Source organism: Camelus ferus, chromosome 3, assembly GCF_009834535.1.
Source record: "Camelus ferus isolate YT-003-E chromosome 3, BCGSAC_Cfer_1.0, whole genome shotgun sequence".
NCBI lineage: Eukaryota > Metazoa > Chordata > Mammalia > Artiodactyla > Camelidae > Camelus > Camelus ferus.
The window spans coordinates 48,490,575-48,513,768 of NC_045698.1; the positions used below are offsets into that span (position 1 = coordinate 48,490,575).

The window sequence follows — 23,194 nt, forward strand, 5'->3', positions numbered from 1 at the left end:
AGTATTTGGCTGTTACAAGTAAGGCTATGAACAGTCATGTACAGGTTTTTGTATGAACATTCACTTTGATTTCTCCGGGGGGGCGGGGAATACTCATTAGTGGCATTGCTGGTAGCAGTGTGTGTTTAGTTTTTAACAGACCGGTGAACTGTTTTCCAGAGTGGCTACATTATTTTGCATTCCCACCAGCAATGTATGAGTGATTTAGTTTCTTCATATCCTCTCCAGGATTTAGTGATGTCACTGTGTTTTACTGTAGCCATTTGAATGGTGTGTATATCTCACTGTGTATGTGTGTATGTGTGTGTTAGCTTTATAGCCTTCCAGTGTCTTTTGTATACCTATTTTGTGTGTATATGTGTATATATATATTATTTGCAAAAAATGGGATTATACTGTATATTTTAAATAACTTTCATTCCTAATTTAACATGTAGCATGTAACATGTAATGAATGCCTTTCCAAGGCATTTTTCTACAGTATCTTTAGCAGCTATATGTGTGTGTATATATATGTGTGTGTATATATATATAAAAATATATATACTAGCTACACACACACACATATATATATATATATATTTATTTAGCACTCCAATATATGAACCAGAGCTTTCTTTTTGAGCTAATTGACTTAGAATATTATGTTTGTTCCAGGTGTAGAACAATGATTTGTTATATGTATATACAGTTGTCCCTTGGTATCCATGGAGGATAGGTTCTAGGACCACTGGTGGGTACCAGAATCCGCAGATGCTCAAGTCCCTTATATAAGATGGTGTAGTACGGTCAGCCCTTTGTATAACCTTCTTAAGGTTCCACATCTGTGGACATGGGAGGCTGATTGCATAGTGAAATGATCACACAGTAAGTCTAGTTAGTACCCACTGTGGTTTTAATTTGCATTTCTATAATGGCTAATGATGTCGAACATCTTCCCTTGTGCTTATTTGCCAGTCATGTATCCTCTTCAGTGAAATTTCTATGTCTTCTGTTCATTTTCTAATTGGATTGTTCGAGAGTTCATCATACATTATGGATACTACTCCTTTGCTGGAGAATTTTCTCCCGGTCGGTAGCATGGCTTTTCATGTCCCTCACTTAGGCTCTCACAGAGGAGAAGTTTCTAACTTTGATGTCTAGCATGATTAAAAAAAAATAGTTCTTAGTCTTTCACATCCAATGGTCCCTTGAAAATCTGAAAGCTGTAAACTCTTGTCAGAAAAATGCACATCACACAAAGTTTTGTTCCTAATTTCATGAAGTTTACGGACTCTCTAAAGTCCATCGGTGGACCATATGTTATATGAACTCATGACTTAATTTACAGTAATCCTGCATAAGACTCCAGAGAGAGTTACTCTTCCGTTATTAAAGTAAAAAGTGGCGAAACATTGTAGTTCACAAATAAGAGCAAGCTTCTTAGCCAGGCTTTACTCTTTGGAGGGCCTAACTCAAGTGCCTCTTTCCCCATAAAACATTTCTCAACGACCATGAGATACATTGCCAAATGGCTGCTTTAAACTTCTTAGGCTGAACACCTCTGCCATGAAAAAGGTCTTTCTTATGTCAGATTTGAGCTTTAAGGCATCAGCAAATGAATGAACTTGTGGGCTTTCACACCTGCCAGTTCAGTTTTACTAGCTTGACTCTTTAAGTGTGACTTATTTTTCTTGCTCTATTTCCTTGCTTTGTAAGAATGAGTGGAAAGGAAGAAAATAGAAATGAGATGCTGACGGCAGAGTAAGGGTTGATAAATTTGTTCTGATCATTATCTGTGCTCAAGCAGAGAGTTGTCAGTATCAGTTAGTCTTAGTAAACGTGATCATGCATTCCATTATGAGGGAGAAGCAAAAGTAAGGCACACTGTAGGAAGAGGCAGAGTATATTTTGTTTAAATTCTGACTAAAAGGGAGCATGAAATTAGCAGTGTTATTATTAGGTCTCTGGCAAAGGACCCTCAGCCCCTGGAAGTCTGTTGTTGACAGTTGTCACAGGTTTAGTATGTGTGTTTTAGGGGTAAATTGTTTGTAAAAGTTGGAGGCCAGTGACCTTCACTCCCCCTGGTTTCCAAACCTGCTACTCTAAGCTATCTAACTCCTAGTGTTATGTAAAAATACCCTTCATCTGTGTGCGTCTTCATGCTGAGTCCTCCTGCCCCTGCTCCCTTAGTGTAACTCACTTATCACATCATGCTTGCCCTGCACAATCATGTTCTCAGGGCAGTGGTATTACTCCTTTAACCTTTAGCTTTTCATGGCTGGAAGTCTTACCCGACCAGGGGTGAGATCATCAATGATGGGGGCAGTGTTTTATATATTTGAATATCCCTCCTATTGCAGCCTGCATGATGATGTGCACATAGTGTCGGTGAGTTGACTTTGACATGATAGAGGGACTTTAAAGATCTCTTGCTAATGAGGACACTGATGCCCTGGTAGGATGTAACTGCCCAAGATGCTTGAGTGATTAAGCTTTGCATTGACTATGAAGGATATACTAAACAGATGACTGATATAAGTGAGATGGTCAAGGGGATGTTATATAAAAAGCTTTTTGAGGGCTTCATCACTTTCTGTGCAAATCCATCCTGTGAAATACCAGTGAGTGTGGCTGATTTGGAGGAACATTTTTGTTAGCCGCTAGCTCACTTTCTTTGTACTATAAACTCTAGGCTGTACCATTTCAGACTGACTGGCTCCCCTTCTTCCTCCCCACCCCCAGCAGTTTAAATTGATGAGATCTTCTTGAATGGTTATTGTGTTGCTCTCTTTCTGATCTTCAGACATCTCCCTACAGTGAGTTCAAACAATTCTACTCTTTCACTTAAAGTTGCTTAGACCTGCATAACTCAGGTAGATGACTCTAGTCTGGAGCTGGTCTGTGGACACCGTTGTGTATTCAACAGTAGGTTTATTTCTAAAATGCTCTCTTGCTCATTTCCATAATGCTAGCATTGAAGGTTTTTACTTAGACTTGGCCTTAGCTCCCATTTAACTTTTCTTGCCTTCTTATCCAGTTAGTGTAACGATTGTGAAATACAATTAAAATGCTACCCTCCTCAGTTCATAGAAGGAGCTGTGAATCAGCATTACCCTCTAAGTGTGGAAGATTTCAAACTGAGGTAGCAATAGAATTACCCCTAACAGTAATTGCTCTCTGTCCTTTGAGTTTTCAAACCATAGGTAGTATGGCAACAAACTGGACAACTTAGAAGAAATGGACACGTTTCTAGAATCATACAGTCCACCAAAAGTGAATCAAGAAGAAAGAGATCATTTGAACAGACTGATCACTAGAAATGAAATAGAATCAGCAATAAAAAAAAATCCCTGCAACAGAAGTCCAGGACCAGATGGCTTCACTGGGGAATTCTGTGAAACATACAAAATAAGAACTCATACTGATCCTTCTCAAACTCTTCCAAAAGATTGAAGAGGAGGGAATACTCCCAAACTCATTCTACGAAGCCACCATCACCCTGATACCAAAACCAAAGACACTACTGAAAAACAAAATTACAGGCCAATATCACTGATGAACATGGATGCAGAAATCCTCAACAAAATTTTAGTAAGAAGAATTCAACAACACATAGTAAAGATCATACACCATGATCAAGTTGGATAAGTAGGATTCATCCCAGGGACACAAGGATGGTTCGGTGCAAGTCAATCAATGTGATAAACCACATCAGCAAAAGAGAGGACGAAAATCACATGATCATCTCAGTAGATACAGAAAAAGCATTTGATAAAATGCAACACCCATTTATAATAATAAAAAAAAAGAAACAACTCTTACTAAACCTTAGGGGGAATATTCGGTTCTATAACATCAAATAAAATTCTGCGGAACTTAACAGTGTGATATTTATCTGGTACAGTGCTCGTCTGAATTCCTGATGCGTCGAGATGCCTCTGGGCTGCTGGGATGAGGCTGAGCTGGGTAAGCCTCTTTCAGACCCTCTTGGCCTCAATTACTGCTGAATCATTTTGATCAGTCTAAGATGCGGAGGCTCCAATTGATTTCATTTGAAAAGATTCACATGCTTTAAAAAATCCTTTGCATGTGCTTAATGTGCAATGATAATACGTAATAGCTGCAGCTCGCGTTTATTGAGGGCTTATGATGGGCAGTAAGTGTTTGTCAAATCTCTTAATCCTCACAACAGTCTTAGGAGGTAGATACTGTTACCAGTTCTGCTTGATTTATTAGAATCTGGCCCAGGGAGGTAAATAATAGTCCCGAAGTCACACAGTTGGAATATGGTAGAACTGGTGTTTAAACACAGCATGTTCCCGAGCCCGTACGCCCAGCTGGGAGGCTTTTGCAGCCTTTTAGCCAAGCAAATTGCTGTCTTTCAGACCAGAGTAATGTTACAAAAGGACTGTGCTGAGGCTGAGGAGAGCGTGGGCTCTGGGGCTGGGCAGGCTGGATCCGCGTGACCCAGCCACGTCTACCTGCTTGTCCTCGTCCTCAACCAGGTGGCACAAGACGGCTGAGCTTTTCTTTCCTTGTGTGAAGTGGGGATGGGTGCTGGAGGTCCTCTTATCTGAAGAGCAGGTATCTGGTAAGCTCCTTAAAGTGAAGCTCCTTAAAATGGGGTCAAAAATTCACAGGAAACAGCGGCGGAAAAAAGATTTGCCTCGGGTTCTAGTTTTTGAAAATGAAATTAAAATTAGGAAAGTTATCTATGACATTTGTAGTTTATTCCTCTGGCTGAAAGGCAGCAGGGCGTCATGGCTAGGGTTACAGGCTCTGGCGCGGCTGCTCATACCAGCCCCGCCTTGCTTGTGGAGACCTCATGCACGTTTGTTCTCAGCCCTGTGCTCATTCTTGGGGTGAACACAGGGTGAATCTTGTGTGTGAGAGGCTAATTGGGAGAAGTTGTGACTTTTTCCCCCCCGACGTAACTGATCAATAATAGCACAGTAGGACATCCATGTCATCACGTTTGGTTTTCAGAGCATTACTATGAGGGTCATTTTTAATAGAAATACCCAAGAATGTCTCCCATTTTCTCACAGAGTAATGAGAAGGTGCTTTTATTCTTGTAATATCCTGAAATTTATTCCTGAAATTATTATCTTGAAGCCTTTATCTCATGATGTTTTCTTTTTACTTGTTACCAGATCTCTGTCACATTCTTATTGATGGTTTCATATATGACTTGAAGTTCTCCAGCACTCAGATTATTTCCTCAAGTTTTATTTAACCTTATTTCATGTTTAAAAAAAGATTTCCAATTTTATTGTCAGTTGATTTGTATTTTAGCTATAACATTTGGTAACCACATCAAGGCCAAAACAAACACTAAAAGATTTGACGTACAAGATAAAATGGTTAGAGAGTAGATGTTAGCATCAGATGGGGTGAAGAAGGAACAAGAGACTTTGTTGCTTGTAATCTGATAAGTAGTCAATTCATCTAAATATTTTTGTTTAGGTAACCTGCTTCTCACTTTGCCTTGTAACTTGAGAGGCTTGTAAATGAAGATTCAAGTAGCTAGGACTTCTACATTTTCCTTAATGCTACTATGAGAATTCTCTGAGATGATGTGTGTAAAGTAATTAACACAGTGCCTGATACATTGTTAACCTTACCAAATATAGTTTATAGTATTGATAAATATTTGAACATTGTCTGTTAATAGGTTGTGTAAGAGGCATACACACCAATGATTCTTAGCTTATTCAAAGGTAAAATTAGTCATAGGATTTTATATTGAATCAGTCTTAGAATATTTCATTTAGATGCAAAAACATGAGAAACACAGAACTTCCAAGAACTGTTTTTTTTCTGTATTAGTTGTTATATTTTTAAATTTAGTATATTCTTTTCACCTGTTGAAAATGGTCTAATATTTTTCTTTGGAGTGAACTAGTGTTCCAAGATACTGGAACTATTATGTATTTGTCATAAAATGTCTAAAATATTGAATCTTTTGTATCTTGATCTTTTCATAAGATTTTTTTTCCCCTTTTGGGCACAGACTTAAAAATTGTGGCTGTGTGCTTAGGCCCCCAGTTCATTCTGTGGTACAGCCAGCAAGACTGGAAATGTATTGACTTTTACTTTCCCAAGAAATATTTTCAAAAAATGCAATACAATTAAAATAGTACTTGAGTCTCAATTTTTGAAATTGCTGGTAGGGAACTCAAGCATTAGGAAATGAAGTGCAGAGTGTGATGCTGGACTTGTGTAGTGAGAAGCTACAGCATGTGGAGAACTTAGGCAGCTGTGACTTGCTTAGCAAATACACATTTTTTATCATTAAACTTGATGTAAAAGGAAGCATGGCCTCGTTTAGCCATGCAGCTCTGCACATGGGCACAGAACTTATTGTTCTTTGCTGTAAAAGAGGAATTCATTTCAGAAAAATGAGAATACAGTTTTTAAATATCTATTTCAGTTTGAAGTTTTATTTGAATATACAATATATTTGCTCCAAACTGTTTTCTCTTAAGTAGGGAAATCCTGATAGGAGTTTTAGAAGGGTTGAGAGGTTGAGAACCCTGGGTATTTTGTTTTAGTTTATTTTTTCAAGGAGGGTAAAAAGGAGTTTCTCTGAAAAACAAAATAACTGCTGCTCAAAATGGTTCTTAAACTTCTTTACTGAAAACTGGCAAAAGGTGGAGTAGGTGGGAATAACAAAATATGAGTTGTTAACTATAAGGTGACATATAAATAAGTTGTTTAATCGTTGACTTTTTGCCTTTTGCCTGACATGATGATAATCCAGATTTGAGGCAGGCATTAGATGGAGTTGGCCTCGTAATGACTGAAACGTCTGGAGAACCTGGGTCCTTTGCAAAGCTGTGTGACTTTGGGTTCTGCACTGCATCCGGCCCCCCTGGGCCTTCTCACCGGGTAGATAGAGAACCCCTTGGGCTCTTGTGAGCGCCACGGGTTATGCATTGGTCTTCTAAGCCTGGAGGAAAACACTGGGAAAAGTGGCCAGACAAGTAGGGGGAAAGGCTTACTTTACAGGAGCAGATCTTCAAAATGTTGTCATGTACCCTTAAGCATAAAATGCCAGCATGTATCCCTTAATTTGTGTATTTATTAACAAAACATACTGCTGTAACAGTGTATATTCCAAAGCAAGATCTAAAAAGCTCTAAGGACTAAACATGGTAGTGAAAAAATTTTTTATTCAATAACCATTTTTGTTCTCACTGAAAACACTGACGTAATGCAGATCAGTGAGAGCAATATGATGAATATGTGTCATTATTTTGAAAACCTTCATTTAATAATTTTAATGCTGTGTAACATTTCAGCTTGAATGTCTGCTTCAAATTACTGTTGGCTTTGAAATTGGTTTTGAAGTGTCATAGCTGAGAAAGATACTATACTATGATAAATAGATTCTAATTGAAGAAGTGAGTGCTGGCTCTATTTATAAATAAGGGTATTTATGTTTTAATCCCTTTCAACAATTAAACAAGAGTTTGTTTAAATTTGGCTCGTAAATTGCCATCTTCTCTGATGTCAGTCACTCCTCCTGCAAATTAATCAGAGGTTGTTGCATTTTAAAAACATGAAACCCATGAAACATGTGGAAAGGTTTAAAGAATAGATTAGAAAGCTTTTTTCAAAAATGTAAAGCAGGCAGACATGTGAGGGCTTTTGTAGGTGGCAAACTTTAAGTAATTTTTGCAACAAAATCCCAAAATGGAAATGTACACTTTTTCAGAATGTTTTTAGAATGGCACGGACTATCCATAATCTGAGTTACTTTTGAAATGTATTTTCTTTTTCACTTACTAAAATATCACCCCTTTCTTGAAGGTAAAGGATATTTATTTGAAAAATATCTTTTAAAAATCTGCTATAAACAGCTATCTACACTTCTATTTTTGCTTGAAAACTAGGTAATACATGTTTGGCAACTTTTGAAAGTACTTTGCTGTGGTATAACCGACACACCTTAATGTGGTAAAGATTTTTATGGTCATTTTCTGTCTTGTTACAGAAATTGTAAAGATGTGACCACGTTTGAAGGTCTTATTTCTATAAAAGTAACCACACGGACATCCTGTGGAACTGTGTGCTTTCGGCTTCAAGTTCTTTGTTGAAGTAGCTCCCCCATGAGTGACACAGTGAATGAATTTCGTGTAAGATGCTTTTTGACCTTCTTATCCGAGAAGTGCCCTATCAGTGGCTGTACTTGAACAGTTTTCCTGTAGAACATCATTTATTAAAGAAGTGATTCACTCTTCAGACTGTCTTCATATTCTCACCCAAAGTGGTTTCTTTTTAGTGTATTTTATCAGACAAAATTTGATACTAGAAGCTGAGTTCTGGAAAACATCTAAGTGTGTGGCAAGCCTCCCACACAGCTTAATATGTGTTAATGTGCTTCCTGAAATATTCAGTTTTGAAAGTTTTGCTCATAAAGGAATGCATTTTAGTTTTTTTTTTTTAACTTTCTGTATTTCAGTCTTTTTTCTTAGCACCACGTTGACTGTGGAATGCATTTGTTTCTTTTGCTATTAAGCAGAAATCTTAAAAGGATCTTCTAATTTTATTTAGTGAAATTTTATAAAGGGTTGGAATTATGTATGGCATGACTGTAAACATAGGTGAAAAGATGGCTAATATCTGGAGATGTGGCAAACAATATTGGGGTAGCAGGTACCCATGCTGGTGGGTATCCGTTCACATTCTTAGTGCCTTCTTGATAATTTTGAGCCTTGGTGGATCTGCTTGTCAGTGCTCTTGGGCTGGTCGTTACTTTGGTTTCGTAGGGTAGCTTGTGGGCAGTTCACACCGGGATTGGGAATCTGTTTTATCCTTCGTGTGGTTAGTATTATTTTTAATTTGAACGTTTCTTCTGGATTCCTTAAGCCATTCATCCAATTTGTGAGATCAGTTTCATTAAAAATTGATAACAGTAAGCCCTTTTAAGGGGGTCCGCGTGAAGTGTCACAGGGCACAAAATGCTAAAAACTGGGAGGGCTGAGCGAAGGCCCCATTGTCAACCCCTTGGCCTTGTGAGACCCTCAGTCTTGTCTCCAGATAACTCATGGAATGTAACTTGTGACCTCAGAGGGTGCTAGTGCCAGCATATATATGAATGATTTGTAAAACTTGAGCTAAGTGATTTCATCAAAAACCATATTTTCCTCCTGGCCAAATGTGTCATCTGCAGGATACTGTACTAAATGTCACAGTTTGGGTTGCTGTGTGTCTGCCTTCTGACGAGACATCCCCAAAGTAGTGCAGCTGGGCTGTGGCCTGGGAACCAGAGCCAGGCTTGGCCTGGTGAGCAGAACCCTGTCCCAGAGCATGCAGGTGGGTTGGGGAGGCGGAAGGTGACAAGGGCTGGGAGTCCCCCTGTCTGCCACATACATAGTTCTCATACAGCCCACTCTTCCTTTTCTCCCAATCTTTAGGTCTCTTTGGTTCAGCTGTGAGCTCTTTGAGGGCTGGACCACTTCCTGGTCATCTTTGTGTAATGCCTGGCCCACTGTAGGTACTCAGAGAACCTGTTTTAAATGATGCTCCTTTTTTCTAAGCTGCTAGCTGGTTTCTGGGTGCATGTTTTAAAAGGGCAGGTGGAATGTGCGCATCTGGTGGAGAGGCTGGTTAGTGTGACAGCAGGCTGCATCCCTGCAGACTAAGAGGTCCTAGAACTCTGTTGTCATCGCGAGCTCCTGCCTAGTCTAGCAAGAGTGGATTCTGACCTCAGAGTAACCTAAGATCCAAGTGATTAACGACGGCAGAACTTGCAACATGCTTATGTTGGCCTTTCTCGGCTTTCTGAAATATGATTTCTATTTGGAAGCAGTCAGTGGGATAATGTTGGGGGAATTAACCTTATGTGTGGGTATTAAGGTGAAAGAAGAAAGTGGGGGGAGGATATTTTATTCAAAGAGCATTTCATTCCTTTGTTCTTAATTTTGTCTCTGCGATTTTCCCATCTGTCAAGATCCTCTTCCCTCTGTGATGTTAACTGAAGGGCAGGACACAGCCCTGCTGGTTGATCACACTGGGGCTCCTGCAGTAACTCTCTCCTTTATTATTTTCATTGCAGGTGCAGAAGCCATGGAGTTGAACTGCAGCGAAGTACCTCTTTATGTAAGTAGCATTGGGCTTCAGGTCCAAGTGGCCCTGTCTTAGACTCGAAGCCCATGTGACTGAAGTGGGGAGAAACGTTTTGCTCCCTTTTGAGTTGGAGCTTTTAAAAAATACAACAGACAGCCTAACAGTCTAGTTCAAGTCTTTGCATGGAGCCTTTTAAAACTGGTTGGCTTCTGATTCCAAAGTCTGGGTTTTAATTATGCTTTCCTGAGCAACTTTTAACTGTGTAACTTCTGGCCTCAGAAATATGCAGTTCATTTGTGTGGATAATTTTTGACATATCATTTTATGATATCCTGCATGTTTCCTGTGTGTGTCATTTTGTGGGGAAGGTTCAGTGACAGTCGTGTCAGGTAAAATCATGAAATAGGAATTCAGAGGCAGAAGTGCTGGAATATACCTAGAACAGTTGAGGGGCTGGTGGCAGAGCTGCCCAGGGAGAGTCCTAGTCAGACATGCCTTCTGGGCTGAGGGAGGATTCGGTTTCTGAGAACAGTTACTGGGTGTAACAGAAGTGAACGGATTGTCTCCCCACATATAAAGTGGCAGGTGACTTTCACTTCCCTCCTTATTTTAGACAAAATTTCTTTCCTTGGAATCTGACTTTGTAGGTGAGGGGCGGTCATGTGTGTGTGTGGAAATTGAGGTTTCAAGTGGCCTTTGAATCATCAAGTCATGAAATCCAGCAAGAGTACTAGATCTAGAATAAGGATGTGACAATGTGACCTCAATTCAGATGGATCCCTAACAGAACAAAATATCAAGGAAATGGAACAAATTTAATCAGAATCCTCAATCAGTTAAAGTATATTCATTCGTTTCCCTTACAACTGCACTGCCCAGGTGGCCCTCCTTCTCTCCCCTCTTCCCCCTTCCTCCCTGTTACCCTCCTGCCCCTTACACATACCCTCATACCCCACTCTATTCCTTGGAGGCAGACAAAATGATAAAATAAATGGATTTCAGGATAATGACAGAGCTTCATCCTGGGTTACCCAGTGGTCTAAAGTATTCTTTCTAGGTTCTAATTTGCAGGTCATAAAATGTGTATAGCCAACTGTCTGGCCCAGCCATAATCAAATTTTTTTTAAAGGATGGTCCAAAGCTAAATTTAAAGTACTTTCAAGTCTATCTTTTGTTTTTTAGGGGTACCTTTCTCCTCCTTAGCTTTATTCCTTCCACCCTGCTCCCCTACCTTAAACCAGACAAATCCACAAATCTTATCATGATATAAAACCTAGTGTTTGATCGGTATCCTTGTATTGCTATTTTGAACTCAGACCTACCAGGTGATGACCAGACTAGGGAAGAGTCAATAGACATTGTCTGAAGGAGAGAAGAGACTTAAATAGACCAAAGGAAAGCAAAAAACCAAAAAACCAAAAAAAACACAAAAAACAAAAAACAAAAAAACCCCACCAAACTCGAATTATCTAATAATATATACTATTTAGAATAAAACAAAAAGTACAGAAAAGTGTTAAGAAAATAAGTCACTCGTAATCTCATCCTCTATAGATAATGTTAAAACATTAATATATTTGATCAATTTGAAGGTACAATCTTATCAGTTTACATCTCTGAAATTGAGATGCTCTTACTTCACTGTGCATCCTGGCAGATGTCATGATGTAGCTGTCATTACCTCCGCATGTGAGACCTTGGTCACAATGGTTCATAATGTTGCCTCTTGAGATTCCTTACTGGTCTTGCTGGTACTATATGAATTAATTGCTTTCAAAATGACTTTACTGTGATTTGGCACTAAAAGGCAAAGTTACTCTGTATATAGAAAGACATGGAAAGAGCAGCATGATACATGGTAAAATATATAAATAAATTTAGAAGAGCTCTTTTAATAAGTATAAAATCTCACTATGTCATGCTTGGCAGTTTTTTCTCTTAGTGGAATATAAAATGCACATTTTAACTTGTATTCCTCTCAGATAAGAGGAAATACATATTTAACATAACTGATTTTTATTTTACATAAATATATATAAAAATATATATGTATATACACACACACATATATATATATATATATTAAACTGCTTTTTCACTTAACGTGTTATGTCAACATCATTACAGATTGACCTAAGGCAGTCTGACCATTTGGCCTCATGCAGTAAGAGGTCGGTGGGGGAATATTATAACAAAAACAAGCCTTAAACCAAAGCCATCAATGAGTAATATGTAAACAAAACTGACACAACTAGACTATAGCTTGTTTCTGTAACATGGGGCAGTCCTCCTCTGTGAACTTCTGTCTTCAGAGCTTTCATAAATACTCACTTGTAGTTTCTCCTAGTTTATTACAATCTAGTTTATGAACTCAGTATTTTTTATTTGTATGTGTTGTATTTCATATATATTAATTTAAAAATACATGCAAAAAGTAAAACCCTGTTGAACCCTATTATTCATAATGATCACTGTTGATATTTTAGTGTGTTTTCCTCCAGAGTTTTATCTATATTTGGGTTGAATTTTTTTGAAGGTTCTTTTGACATTTATTTACATGACATCTTTTCTTGTTTGATGCATTGGCTCTCTTAAATTTTGATACTTTCATGTACTTCTAGTAATTCTGTCCAGTTGTCATGACTAGTTCTTTTGGAAAAACAAATTAAGATAATTCTGATAAGTGTAATTAAGAGAGAACCCAAATAGAACCCTTCTATACTGTTGGTGGGAATGTAGTTTGGTGCAGCCATTATGGACAACAATATGGAGATACCTCAAAAAACTAAAAATAGATTTACCATATGATCTAGCAATCCCACTCCTGGGCGTGTATCCAGTGGGAACTCTAACTTGAAAAGATACATGTACCCGCAATGTTCACAGCAGCACTATTTACAGTAGCCAAGATATAGAAACAACCTAAATGTCCATTGACAGAAGACTGGATAAAGAAGCTGTGGTACGTTTATATTATGGAGTACTACTCAGCCATAAAAAAGAATAAAATAATGCCATTTGCAGCAACATGGATGGACCTGGAGATCATCATTCTAAGTGAAGTAAGCCAGAAAAAGAAAGAAAAATATCATATGATATCACTCATATGTGGAATCTAAAAAAAAAAAAAAAGACACAAATGAACTTATTTATAAAACAGAAACAGACTCATAGACATAGAAAACAAACTTATGGTTACCAGGGGGGAAAGAGGGTTGAAAGAGATAAATTGGGAGTTCGGGATTTGCAGATACTAACTACTATATATAAAACAGATAAACACGTTTCTTCTGTATAGCACAGGGAACTATATTCAATATCTTCTAGTAACCTATAATGAAAAAGAATATGAAAACGAATACACCAGAAATTGACACAACATTGTAAACTGATTATACTATGATAAAAAAGGAACCCAAACAAACTTGAAATTATGAAGAGTTCATAACATATTGAGATGATATCTTAATTATAAAATAATACTAAACATAAATATATGCTAATGAACTGGAAAAATCATTTAAGGTAGGCTTTAGGAATATGTATTATTAGATTTATCTCAAGAAAAATTAAATTATAAAAATGGGTCAATAATCATGGAGAAAAAAACTGATAGAAATTATTCCCCAACTTTTATCCACTCTTCTCAAAAGGATACTTCATTCAAGTGGGTCCTGTAAGTGATTTTTTTTTTCCCTTTGGTTGTAACCTGTTTTGACTGATTTCTTACAACATTTTGTAGTTAAAATGTTTATCTGTGTTTATTTTTGGATCACTATAGAGAATCCTTCCTAAAAACGATAGCTTCTTTACACCTATAGAAAAACCTGTGGTTGTAAGTCTTTTTTTCTTCCTTTATGCATTTTGTTTGGATCCATGAAAACTTTGAACTTTTTAAAGTTTTGTCCTTTTGTCTTTCACTATTGTTTTCCCCTTTTAGAACAGCTGATATTCTGTCGTTGGACTGTTCTATCCCACCCACCGCCCCCCCTTTTTTTTGGTCTGAATTCTGGAAGCCTGTTTTCTTCTTTTTTTAAAAGCTTAGCAAATTTTATTTTACTATATTTTGATTTACTTATGTTTAATTGAAGTATAGTTGATTTACAATGATGTTAGTTTCTGTTGTACAGCATAGTGATTCAGTCATACATATATATGCATATTCTTTTTCATTATAGGTTATTACAAGATACTGACTATAGTTCCCTGTGCTATACAGTAGGTCCTTGTTGTTTATTCTATACATAGTAGTTTTTTTTGTATATATATGTATTTTTCTTGAAGTATAGTCAGTTTACAATGTTGTGTCTATTTCTAGTATACAGCATAATGCTTCATTCATACATGAACATACATATATTCATTTTCATATTTTTTCACCATAAGTTACTACAAGATATTGAATATAGTTCCGTGCGCTATACAGTATGAACTTGTTGTTTATCTGTTTTATGTATAGTAGTTAGTATCTGCAAATCTCGAACTCCCAATTTATCCTTTTCCACCCCCTTCCTCCTCTGATAACCATAAGTTTGTTTTCTATGTCTGTGAGTCTGTTTCTGTTTTGTAAATAAGTTTGTTTGTCTTTTATTTTTTTTTAGATTACACATATAAGTGATATCATATGGTATTTTTCTTTCTCTTTCTGTGGAAAGCTGTTTTCTTCTTAAGTTTTCTGTACTGTCAAGTTTATTTCCTGCTTGCCAGACAGTTTTAGACTATATTACTTTGTTTTTAATTTTTTTATGCAGTATTTTCAAATCTTGGCCTGTTTCTTCGTGTGCCTACATAGTTTTATTGTGAGCACAAAGCAAAAAGATAATTTTTTTTTCTCAATCTCCCAGGAATCTTTCAGAAGGAGGCGTAGTCTCTGATTCTGTATGTGTGTTATAAATTTCTTTGGCTTTTTTGGGGCAAAATGTTTTTCTGTTTTTTGGATGAGGGGCAGACGTTTCTGTTTGCTTTTCTTTAGGAAGAAGATGAACGTAGTATTGGGAATGCAGGGATATTCCTGAACTCAACCACAGACTTACTCTAATTTTCAGAATGAACCATGGAGGTCCGCTGTGTTGCCATTGCAGAAAAAGAGAAACACTGCGCTATAATAAGATTAGAGAAGGAGTGGGAGTTGGCAAGACTGGTAGCCAAGAATTTTATAATATTGATTTGCAAGCCTTAGGGATGGAAGCATTGCAGATCCAATTTTCATCCTCTGAGCAGCTTCCTGCATCTGTACTTTAAGGGGCACTACAGGAAACAGCTCTGGAAGGCCAGGCTGTTTGTTCCCAGTAGGAAAGTAGGAGAGGCATGCAATCTGGTTTGAAGTCTGGGCTTAATTTTTAGATTGAATGGTAACCTGGTTTTAGGCGGAGGTGTTGTAAGCCAGAAAAGAGTTGTCGTGAAGAAGCTGGTGAGAAGAGTGAAAGCCTGGAAGAGGGTAAATTAGAATTATTATAACTGATCGACAATATTTATGTTCTAGCTTAAAACTCTTTAACTGTCACCACTTGGGAGCTTAAATCCTATTGGAAGTCATGAAGTTATTGTTTAATTTTAGTTTGCTTTTAGTCTTATTTTTGTTATTTCCTAGTCTGTATGTACAGAGAGAAAATGATGAAAGTACAGTGTGAAAGGAGAGATTTTGCTTATTGAGTGTCTGAATTTTGAAAGAGGAAGAGATTGTGCATTCACAAGCCAAGCTGAATGTTTTTGTTGGGGGATTATTTTTTAATTGAAGTATAGTTAATTTACAATATTGTGTTAGTTTCAGGTATACAGCATAGTGATTCAATTTTTTTGCAGATTATTTTTCATTATAGATTGTTTCTGATTACTTTTAAATTGTTTCCTCTAAATTTCTGTGGGTTAAGGAAGCTTATAAAACACATGTTATACTTACATACTTCATCTAAGAACTTCCTTTTCCACATTAATTATACTTATATTTTTATATAAAGTATAATTAGCATTCATCTTTCCAAAAAATTAGTTCAGTGCTGTGATTAAAACAGAGGAACTTTTCCTTGAGAAATTCCTGGTTTCCAAAGGTTCTTTTTTCTCGGTAAAATAGCTTTATTTTAAATGATTATTCAAGTAACACTTGCTCATTATAAAAAAAATAGAAGAAATTACCAAGAAGAAAACAAAAATCACTTGAAATTCTACCTTTGGAAGAACTTTTATTAGTATTTTGATGACAGTCCTTTCAGGAATTTGTTTTGGCAAATCTACACACACACACACACGCACACGCACATGCACACGCACACGCACACAAGATCTGTAGGAGGAATCATATAGAAAAGCTGTTTATCTTGCCCAAATCCCTGTTATTCTCTCCTCTCATTTCATACCTCCTCCTCTGTCCCCCAGGTAATTCTATTTTTTTTTAATTGAGTTATAGTCAGTTTACAATGTTGTGTCAATTTCCAGTGTAGAGCACAATTTTTCAGTTATTCGTGAACATATATATATTCATTGTCACATTCTTTTTCACTGTGAGCTACCACAAGATCTTGTATATATTTCCCTGTGCTATACAGTATAATCTTGTTTATCTATTCTACATATTCCTGTCAGTATCTACAAATTTCAAACTCCCAGTCTGTCCCTTCCCTCCCAACTCCCATCCCCCCTCCCACCTGGCAACCACAAGTTTGTATTCTGGGTCTGTGATTCTGTTTCTGTTTGCATTTATGTTCATTTTTTTTTTAGATTCCACATATGAGTGATCTCAATGGTATTTTTCTTTCTCTTAAACATTTGATAAAATTCAACACCCATTTATGATAAAAACTCTCACCAAAGTGGATATAGAGGGAACATATTTCAACATAATAAAAGCTATATATGACAGACCTATAGTACTATAGTACCTATAGTACTCAATGGTGCAAAACTCAAAAGCTTCCCACTAAAATCTAGGACAAGACAAGGCTGCCCACTATCACCACTCCTATTCAGCATAGTCTTGGAAGTCCTAGCCACAGCAATCAGGCAAGACAGAGAAATAAAAGTGATCCAAATTGGAAAAGAAGAGGTAACAGTGTCACTATATGCAGATGACATGATACTATATATAGGAAACCATAAAAGGTCCACAGAAAAACTACTAGAACTAATTGAAGAATTCAGCAAGGTAGCATGTTACAAGATTAACGTACAAAAATCAGTTGCATTTCTTTACACTAATGGTAAATCAACAGGAAAAGAAAGTAAAGAAACAATCCCCTTTATAATAGCACCTAAAGTAATAAAATACCTAGGAATAAATCTAACCAAGGAGGTGAAAAACTTATACACAGAGAACTATAAAACATTGATAAAGGAAATTAAAGAAGACTTAAAAAAATGGAAAGATATCCCATGCTCTTGGCTTGGAAGAATCAATATTGTCAAAATGGTCATACTGTCCCCCAGGTAACTCTTGTTGAAACCTACTGGAGTCATTCATTCTCAGCAATGTGAACATCCTCTGGAAACTTGTTGGAAATCCACACTCTCAGACCTGACCCTAGACCTAATGAAATCAGACACTCTGTTGGGGGGGGGGCACAGATAACCTGTGTTTTAACAAAACCTTCAGATGATTCTGATGTGTGCTAAAGTTTGAGAATTGTTGATTTAGAATATATGTATCTCTACATTTTTCTTTGCTCATACAACCCTATACATTCATATATGTAGATACAGGCTTTAATGAAATTATTTAAAAAACCTGGATCTTATGTAAAATTCTGTATCTTTTCCAGCTCAGCATTACTTTGTGGAAATTCCTGCAAGTCATCAGGTGTAGCTCCAACTCCTTTTATTTAATAAATGGGTGTGGGTCAAGCCACTTCCCTGTGGATGGGTATTCACTAGACATCATTGTCCATATGTCCTTATTTATTGATATTTTTATCCTTGTGAGATAGGTTCCCAGGAGTGGAATTGCTAGGTGAAGGATGTACATACTTCAAATTTTAATGATCCATTTGCACGTGAAAGGTAACAGTTCCCATTTTATTCAACTTTCAGAAATATTTAGTATCTAGTTCTTTAGCCCTAACATATGATAATTATGAAGTTGGGGGTTAGGTATGCACTTTCACTGTGCAAAGGAAGGTAGCATGTTAAATTTTATATATTTTATAAAAGTTGAAAAATCCCCCCCCCCTTTTTTTTTTCCCCGTGGAGCTTCATTTCTGCTGTTTCTCGAATTCAGGCTGATTTGAGCATCTAATCCATGGAGAGGTTTATAACATCTGCAGAGGGTGTGTCTGTGAAACTTCGCGTGTGGGCTCTTGGTCTCCTCCACCCTTGAGACGTGGTAATCGTAGCAATTGACTGAGAAGAGTAATCATTTCTTTCTCTGGAGGCTGCAGATTGTATAACCATTTGGACGATGGAGTTTCAGCTTCAGTAGCTTGTTGCCGGCTGGAGCTAAGTGGCTTCCCTAGTCCCTTAGCATTTTATGTTTGTTATTCTTTTATTCTGAGTTACAGTGTCCTGCTGAGTTTGGTCCCAAGTACGCTGGTTGCTGTTGGGCTCACTGTGTATAATTGAAGGTGTAGTCTAGTGTTTGGTGATCTGATCAGCACTTCAAGTGGCTGAGATGAAACTTCCACAATCAACCTCTTCTATTTCTGGGGCTTGGTATAGTGTCCTGGAATCTTTGGCTGTGCACACTCCCCTTAGTCCCAGCCTTCTGGAGGGATGACCTTAGGACAGGGCGCAGGGAGGCAGTTTCCTATTGAGGCCTCCACGAGTGACTTGGCTTTGTTCTGCACTCACCTGGCAGACGCCTCCTTCCTGACTCCTGCAGATTCCTTCTGGCTTCTGGTTCCTGTCAGAGGAAATCCTGTCCTCCAGAGGCTGCCCTTTCTCTGCCTGTGGCTCTGTAGCCCCCAATGGGCTGACTGGGACCAGCCTCTCTTGACCATGAACTTGGAATCTCAGTATGTGAAGGCACTTTGGAGACCTTTGCCTGGCTACCCCCACTTTGCAGATGGTGAAATTAAGGTTCTGAGAGGGAGAGTCACTTGTTTGACAATGTTAACTCAGCTGGCTTGACACTTAGGATTTAAATGCTGTATTGGGAGCCATAAAATTTTTTTTGCTCAGTTTGTTAATGTCAGATCCACAATAAGCCTGGGATTTTCCCACCTTCACTGGCTCATTAAATGACCTTCCTCATTGCACTGTTCCCGTGACTTCATTTCCCCGTTGGCCTGGTTCTCAGGGACCCCTTTTGTCCTTTGCTGCCCTGCAGTCTCCCTTGGAGCTTTACCACATGAAGAATAGTGCTGCTTCTTGGACCTTCAATTAAAGTATCTCCTTTCTCTTACATGTTTTTGTCCTGCTAAAGGAGGCTGCTTGTATCTAAGTCTAGGCAGACCCTGACCCTCTAAAGCTCATTTGCTCACAAAAAGCTGGGCCTGCTAATTGCTGGTCACTTGCGCCATCAGGCTCTCAAGCTCAACTTAATAGGAAGTTCCTCAGCTCCGGTGTCACGGTGCTGGCGGGGGTGTCTGTCAGCACGGGTCACTACGGCGAACTGCGGCTTTGAGAATGGAATCAGGAGGGAGGGCTTTTGCCTGAAATGAACTTCTAGATCACACGTTTACTTTGTGCAAGTTTGTTTTTAGCAAATTATACCAACATTACCTGTGTTGTGACTTAAACGCAGCAGCGTGAGCATCTCAACTAACTGCTGCGCGCTGGGCAGCTTCCTCCATCGCGGTCTGAGTGGTGCTGGCTGAGGTCACCTCGCCTTCGTGGCTCTTGCTTTCTACCAACTTAAGTTGACCTTTTCCTGCCTTGTCTTTCTCTGCCTGGTCCTGCTGTTTCCTTTTTGCCTTTTGTTGTATTTTCCTTAAGGAGGGGCAGACAAATCCCAGAGCACCATGCTGTTCTAGCCACAGAACAGGAGAACCTCGGTAACTGCATGACCCTGCCTGGCCAGCAGCCACAGGGTGTCAGCTCCTGTGAAGAGGTGAGCTCCTTAGCTGCTGTGAGAGGTGGCTGGATGGTTCTGGCAGGAGCGGAGGGGAAAGACCACTTCTCAGACCCCTGCAGAACTTTGACTTAGAGATGTTGCCTAAATCCTCCCTTAGCTCCATCCCTGTACAGAGTTTTAAAGAAACACTACCCTTTCCTCTCAGCACAGTGGCACTTTATGGTGCCCCCTTCTCCTGTCACCACGAGATGACAGACTTCTGAGGAAAGGCCTGAGGGTAACAGGTATGACTGCAGGAAACTGCAGGAAGAATTAGCCCCAGCGCTCAGCCTCTTGGAAGGAATGTCTTTGCCGGTGTGGGCTGGAGGCTGGGGATACATAAGTACCAAGTGTTCTTAAAGTCTGATTGTCACATGTCCCATATTTTGGTGACAGCCTCCACAATTTTGGGTAATGTGCAGCCTTGTGTGTTTTTTTTTTAACAGAGCTCACAGTAATTGACATTTTTCTTCTATTTGATTTTTTAAAGATGTATTAGCATCTTAAGCAAGAATTTTAAGCATGAGGGGTGTGGGTCAGATATGTCTTTGGGAGAACCCTCAGCAGAAGAATAGGATATGAACCAGTGAAAAGGTTTTATTTCCATGTTCTGGAAATGCGGCTCCAACAGAGGGTGTGATGTGTAGCGATCCTGTGTTTTCAGCAGAACCTCCCCCGCACCCCTGAGGGTGTGTGCTTGTGGGTTGAACACCGCTGTCTCGCGGTCCTGCCTCCTTTTCCTCTCCAGAACTTACACAGTTTGGCTTTAACCTTGTTTTCTGTCTTGGTTTGTTTTTCTCAAAACTGGACACATGAAAGGCACTAATTTGGCTCTTGCTTAATGTAAGTTTTTTTCTTAAGTCCTGTCCAGGGCAGTGTACTATTCTAGTCACTAAGGATGGAGAGGGGAAAAGAAAGGGTCCCAGGACCCTATTCTGCAAGAGTCCACTTGAGAGTGGAGAGATGGACAATGAGTAGGTAAACAAGGGAAAATGTGAGAGTTTTAGCCAGCAGCATACCTTAGGACAGCACAGCAGTAAGCCATGGTAGAGAATGGTGTGTGTGCGTGAGAGAGATCTGATAGGTTAGGAACCAGGATCCCCAGGGAGCCTTCTGGTAAAGGATCAGAAAGCACCAAGGCCGTGAGGTAGGAATGAGCCTCATGCATCTGAGGGACAGCAAAAGGCTGACGTGGCCGGCGCCCAGGGAGCGAGAGGAGACAGGTCAGGGAGGTGGGCGAGCCCAGCTCGCGGAGAGCTCTGTGGCCGAGGTGACGGAATAAGTCAGGGTGGGCGTCAAGGGGGGAAGTTGCCTGATCTGATTTATACTTTAAAAATGTGTTCTTGGTGTCCAGGAACTCCGCTGGGCCTCCTTCAAGTTACACTGTCTCTTCGTCTGTTGCACTTTTCTCCTTGCCTGCTTACTTGGACGTTCCCCGGGCCCACGCCTTCCTCCCCTCTGGATGCGGCTCATCTCCCCGTGTTTTTCAACCACAGCTCCTCCTCGGAGACTCCCACATGTGGGCCTCCCCTGACCTCTGCCCACGCTGCACCTTCTGTTTCCAGCTGGCCTGTTTGCTAGTTCTACTTAGTTATCCAGCCTTGGCTTCAAATCCAGACTGTTATATTTTTAAGAAGTTTTTCAAGTTCTCCTCTAAACCGACTCACTTTCTAACTTCCTGATTTCTGTTACCATACCACTATTCTCCCAGGCACCCCGGATTGAAATCTGAGTTTTCCTCATTCCTCTGTCATTATCTCCTGCACTTGACCAGCCATCCAGACATGCTGATGGTCACAGCCATCTTTTCTCTCCCTGCTATGATTCTAATTCATCTTTAGACTCTTTGGAGTTGCCTGTTTCTCAGACTTTACTCCCCCCACAGATACTAGTTATCATTTGCATCCATCTTTTGCTTTGCAGCCATATCCTCTCTTTCTTCTAATGAGACAAGTCCTCTCTCTACCTTGGTGGGCTTTTCTTCATTCTCTTATTTGCAGAACTTTGCCCGAATTCCAGGTCCATAACCAGGAATATCCTCAGATAAGAATGGGATATAGTGTTGTATCTAGGTTATGACACTAGAAAGCTGTACGTTGGTATCTTTTTGGCAGTTTTCTAAGGCTTGGTTTCACTTTATGGGTTAAGTTACCATTTTGGAAGCTGCTTTTTAGCTTCCGGGTCTGTCAGCAACAATCAGGATGTATGGTACCCCATGGTGACTTGGGTATAGCCTGTGGCCTGAAGGGCTAGGCTTCCCAAAGTTGAGGCTAATTCAAAGAGAATTAAAGCTTCTTGCTTAAAAAAAAGAATTAGAAAAATTAAATTGCTATTAAATAATACTAGATTCACACTTAAGTAGGACAGATCATTTGGGACAAAATAGACACTTGTGTCCAATGAAATAGCTTAAAAATCAAACATTTCTAATAAACCTGTTATGTGCTAAACACTATACAGTATACTCTTTAATGAGATCCCATTTAATTTTACAAAGCCCTTGTGGGATAAGAATTAGCCTCCATTTACAGATTAGAAAATTGGGGTTCAGTGAAGCAAGGTGGTATTCCTTCATCAGCATGTATTTACCTGGGCTGGGGTCTGTGCTTCTCACAGAACTGGGTGAGGTATGACCACCCGGCTGAATGCCATTGGAACTTGGATTTGAACCCCAGATCTTCTGACTCTCAGGCCAGGGCATTCTCGATTATACCAAATGATCCCATGAACACAGACATTTATCCTTTGTTATATCGAAATAGCTAGTGCAATATCCAGTGTACTGTAGACTTTCAGTAAATGTTTGCTGATTGAATTTCTAGAGAATCATTGAGGAGGAGACAAGCTTGCTCTCTGATCCTTTATAGGAACATTCTAGACAATGACTGGTCACTTGGCGGTGGGGGGGGGTGTCCAGTTGACAAGATGGTTGATAATTAAAGATGGTGCTTGGTCACATCTGTGAAATTCTACAAACGCCTTACTCCATGAGCTCCAGCCCATACTCTCTTCTCAGTTCCTCATGAAAGTCATACTTCTTCCTACCCCAGGACATTTGTATGTGCTATTCTCTCTACCTGGCTGGCACAGTCTTGCTCCCTTCCCCCTTTAATTCTTATTATGCAAGTTTCAGCTCAGATGTCACACCCTCAGAGTGTT

At 39.1% G+C, this 23,194-nt stretch overlaps 1 protein-coding gene across 3 annotated transcripts in view; it reads left to right on the top strand.

Annotated features, from left to right (window-relative positions):
• The window catches only part of ARHGEF28 (Rho guanine nucleotide exchange factor 28), a 276,813-nt gene that overhangs the window by 44,297 nt on the left and 209,322 nt on the right, over window positions 1-23,194 (top strand). For 2 of the 3 annotated variants that reach the window (XM_032474193.1, XM_032474196.1), the window contains exons 1-2: window positions 3,900-3,948; window positions 10,046-10,089. In XM_032474193.1, the coding sequence (XP_032330084.1) occupies window positions 3,915-3,948; window positions 10,046-10,089 (78 nt within the window). In that variant the 5' untranslated portion in view covers window positions 3,900-3,914. Of the gene's footprint in view, window positions 1-3,899; window positions 3,949-10,045; window positions 10,090-23,194 lie in introns of those variants that run through there. The other variant, XM_032474203.1, reaches the window with a different exon arrangement.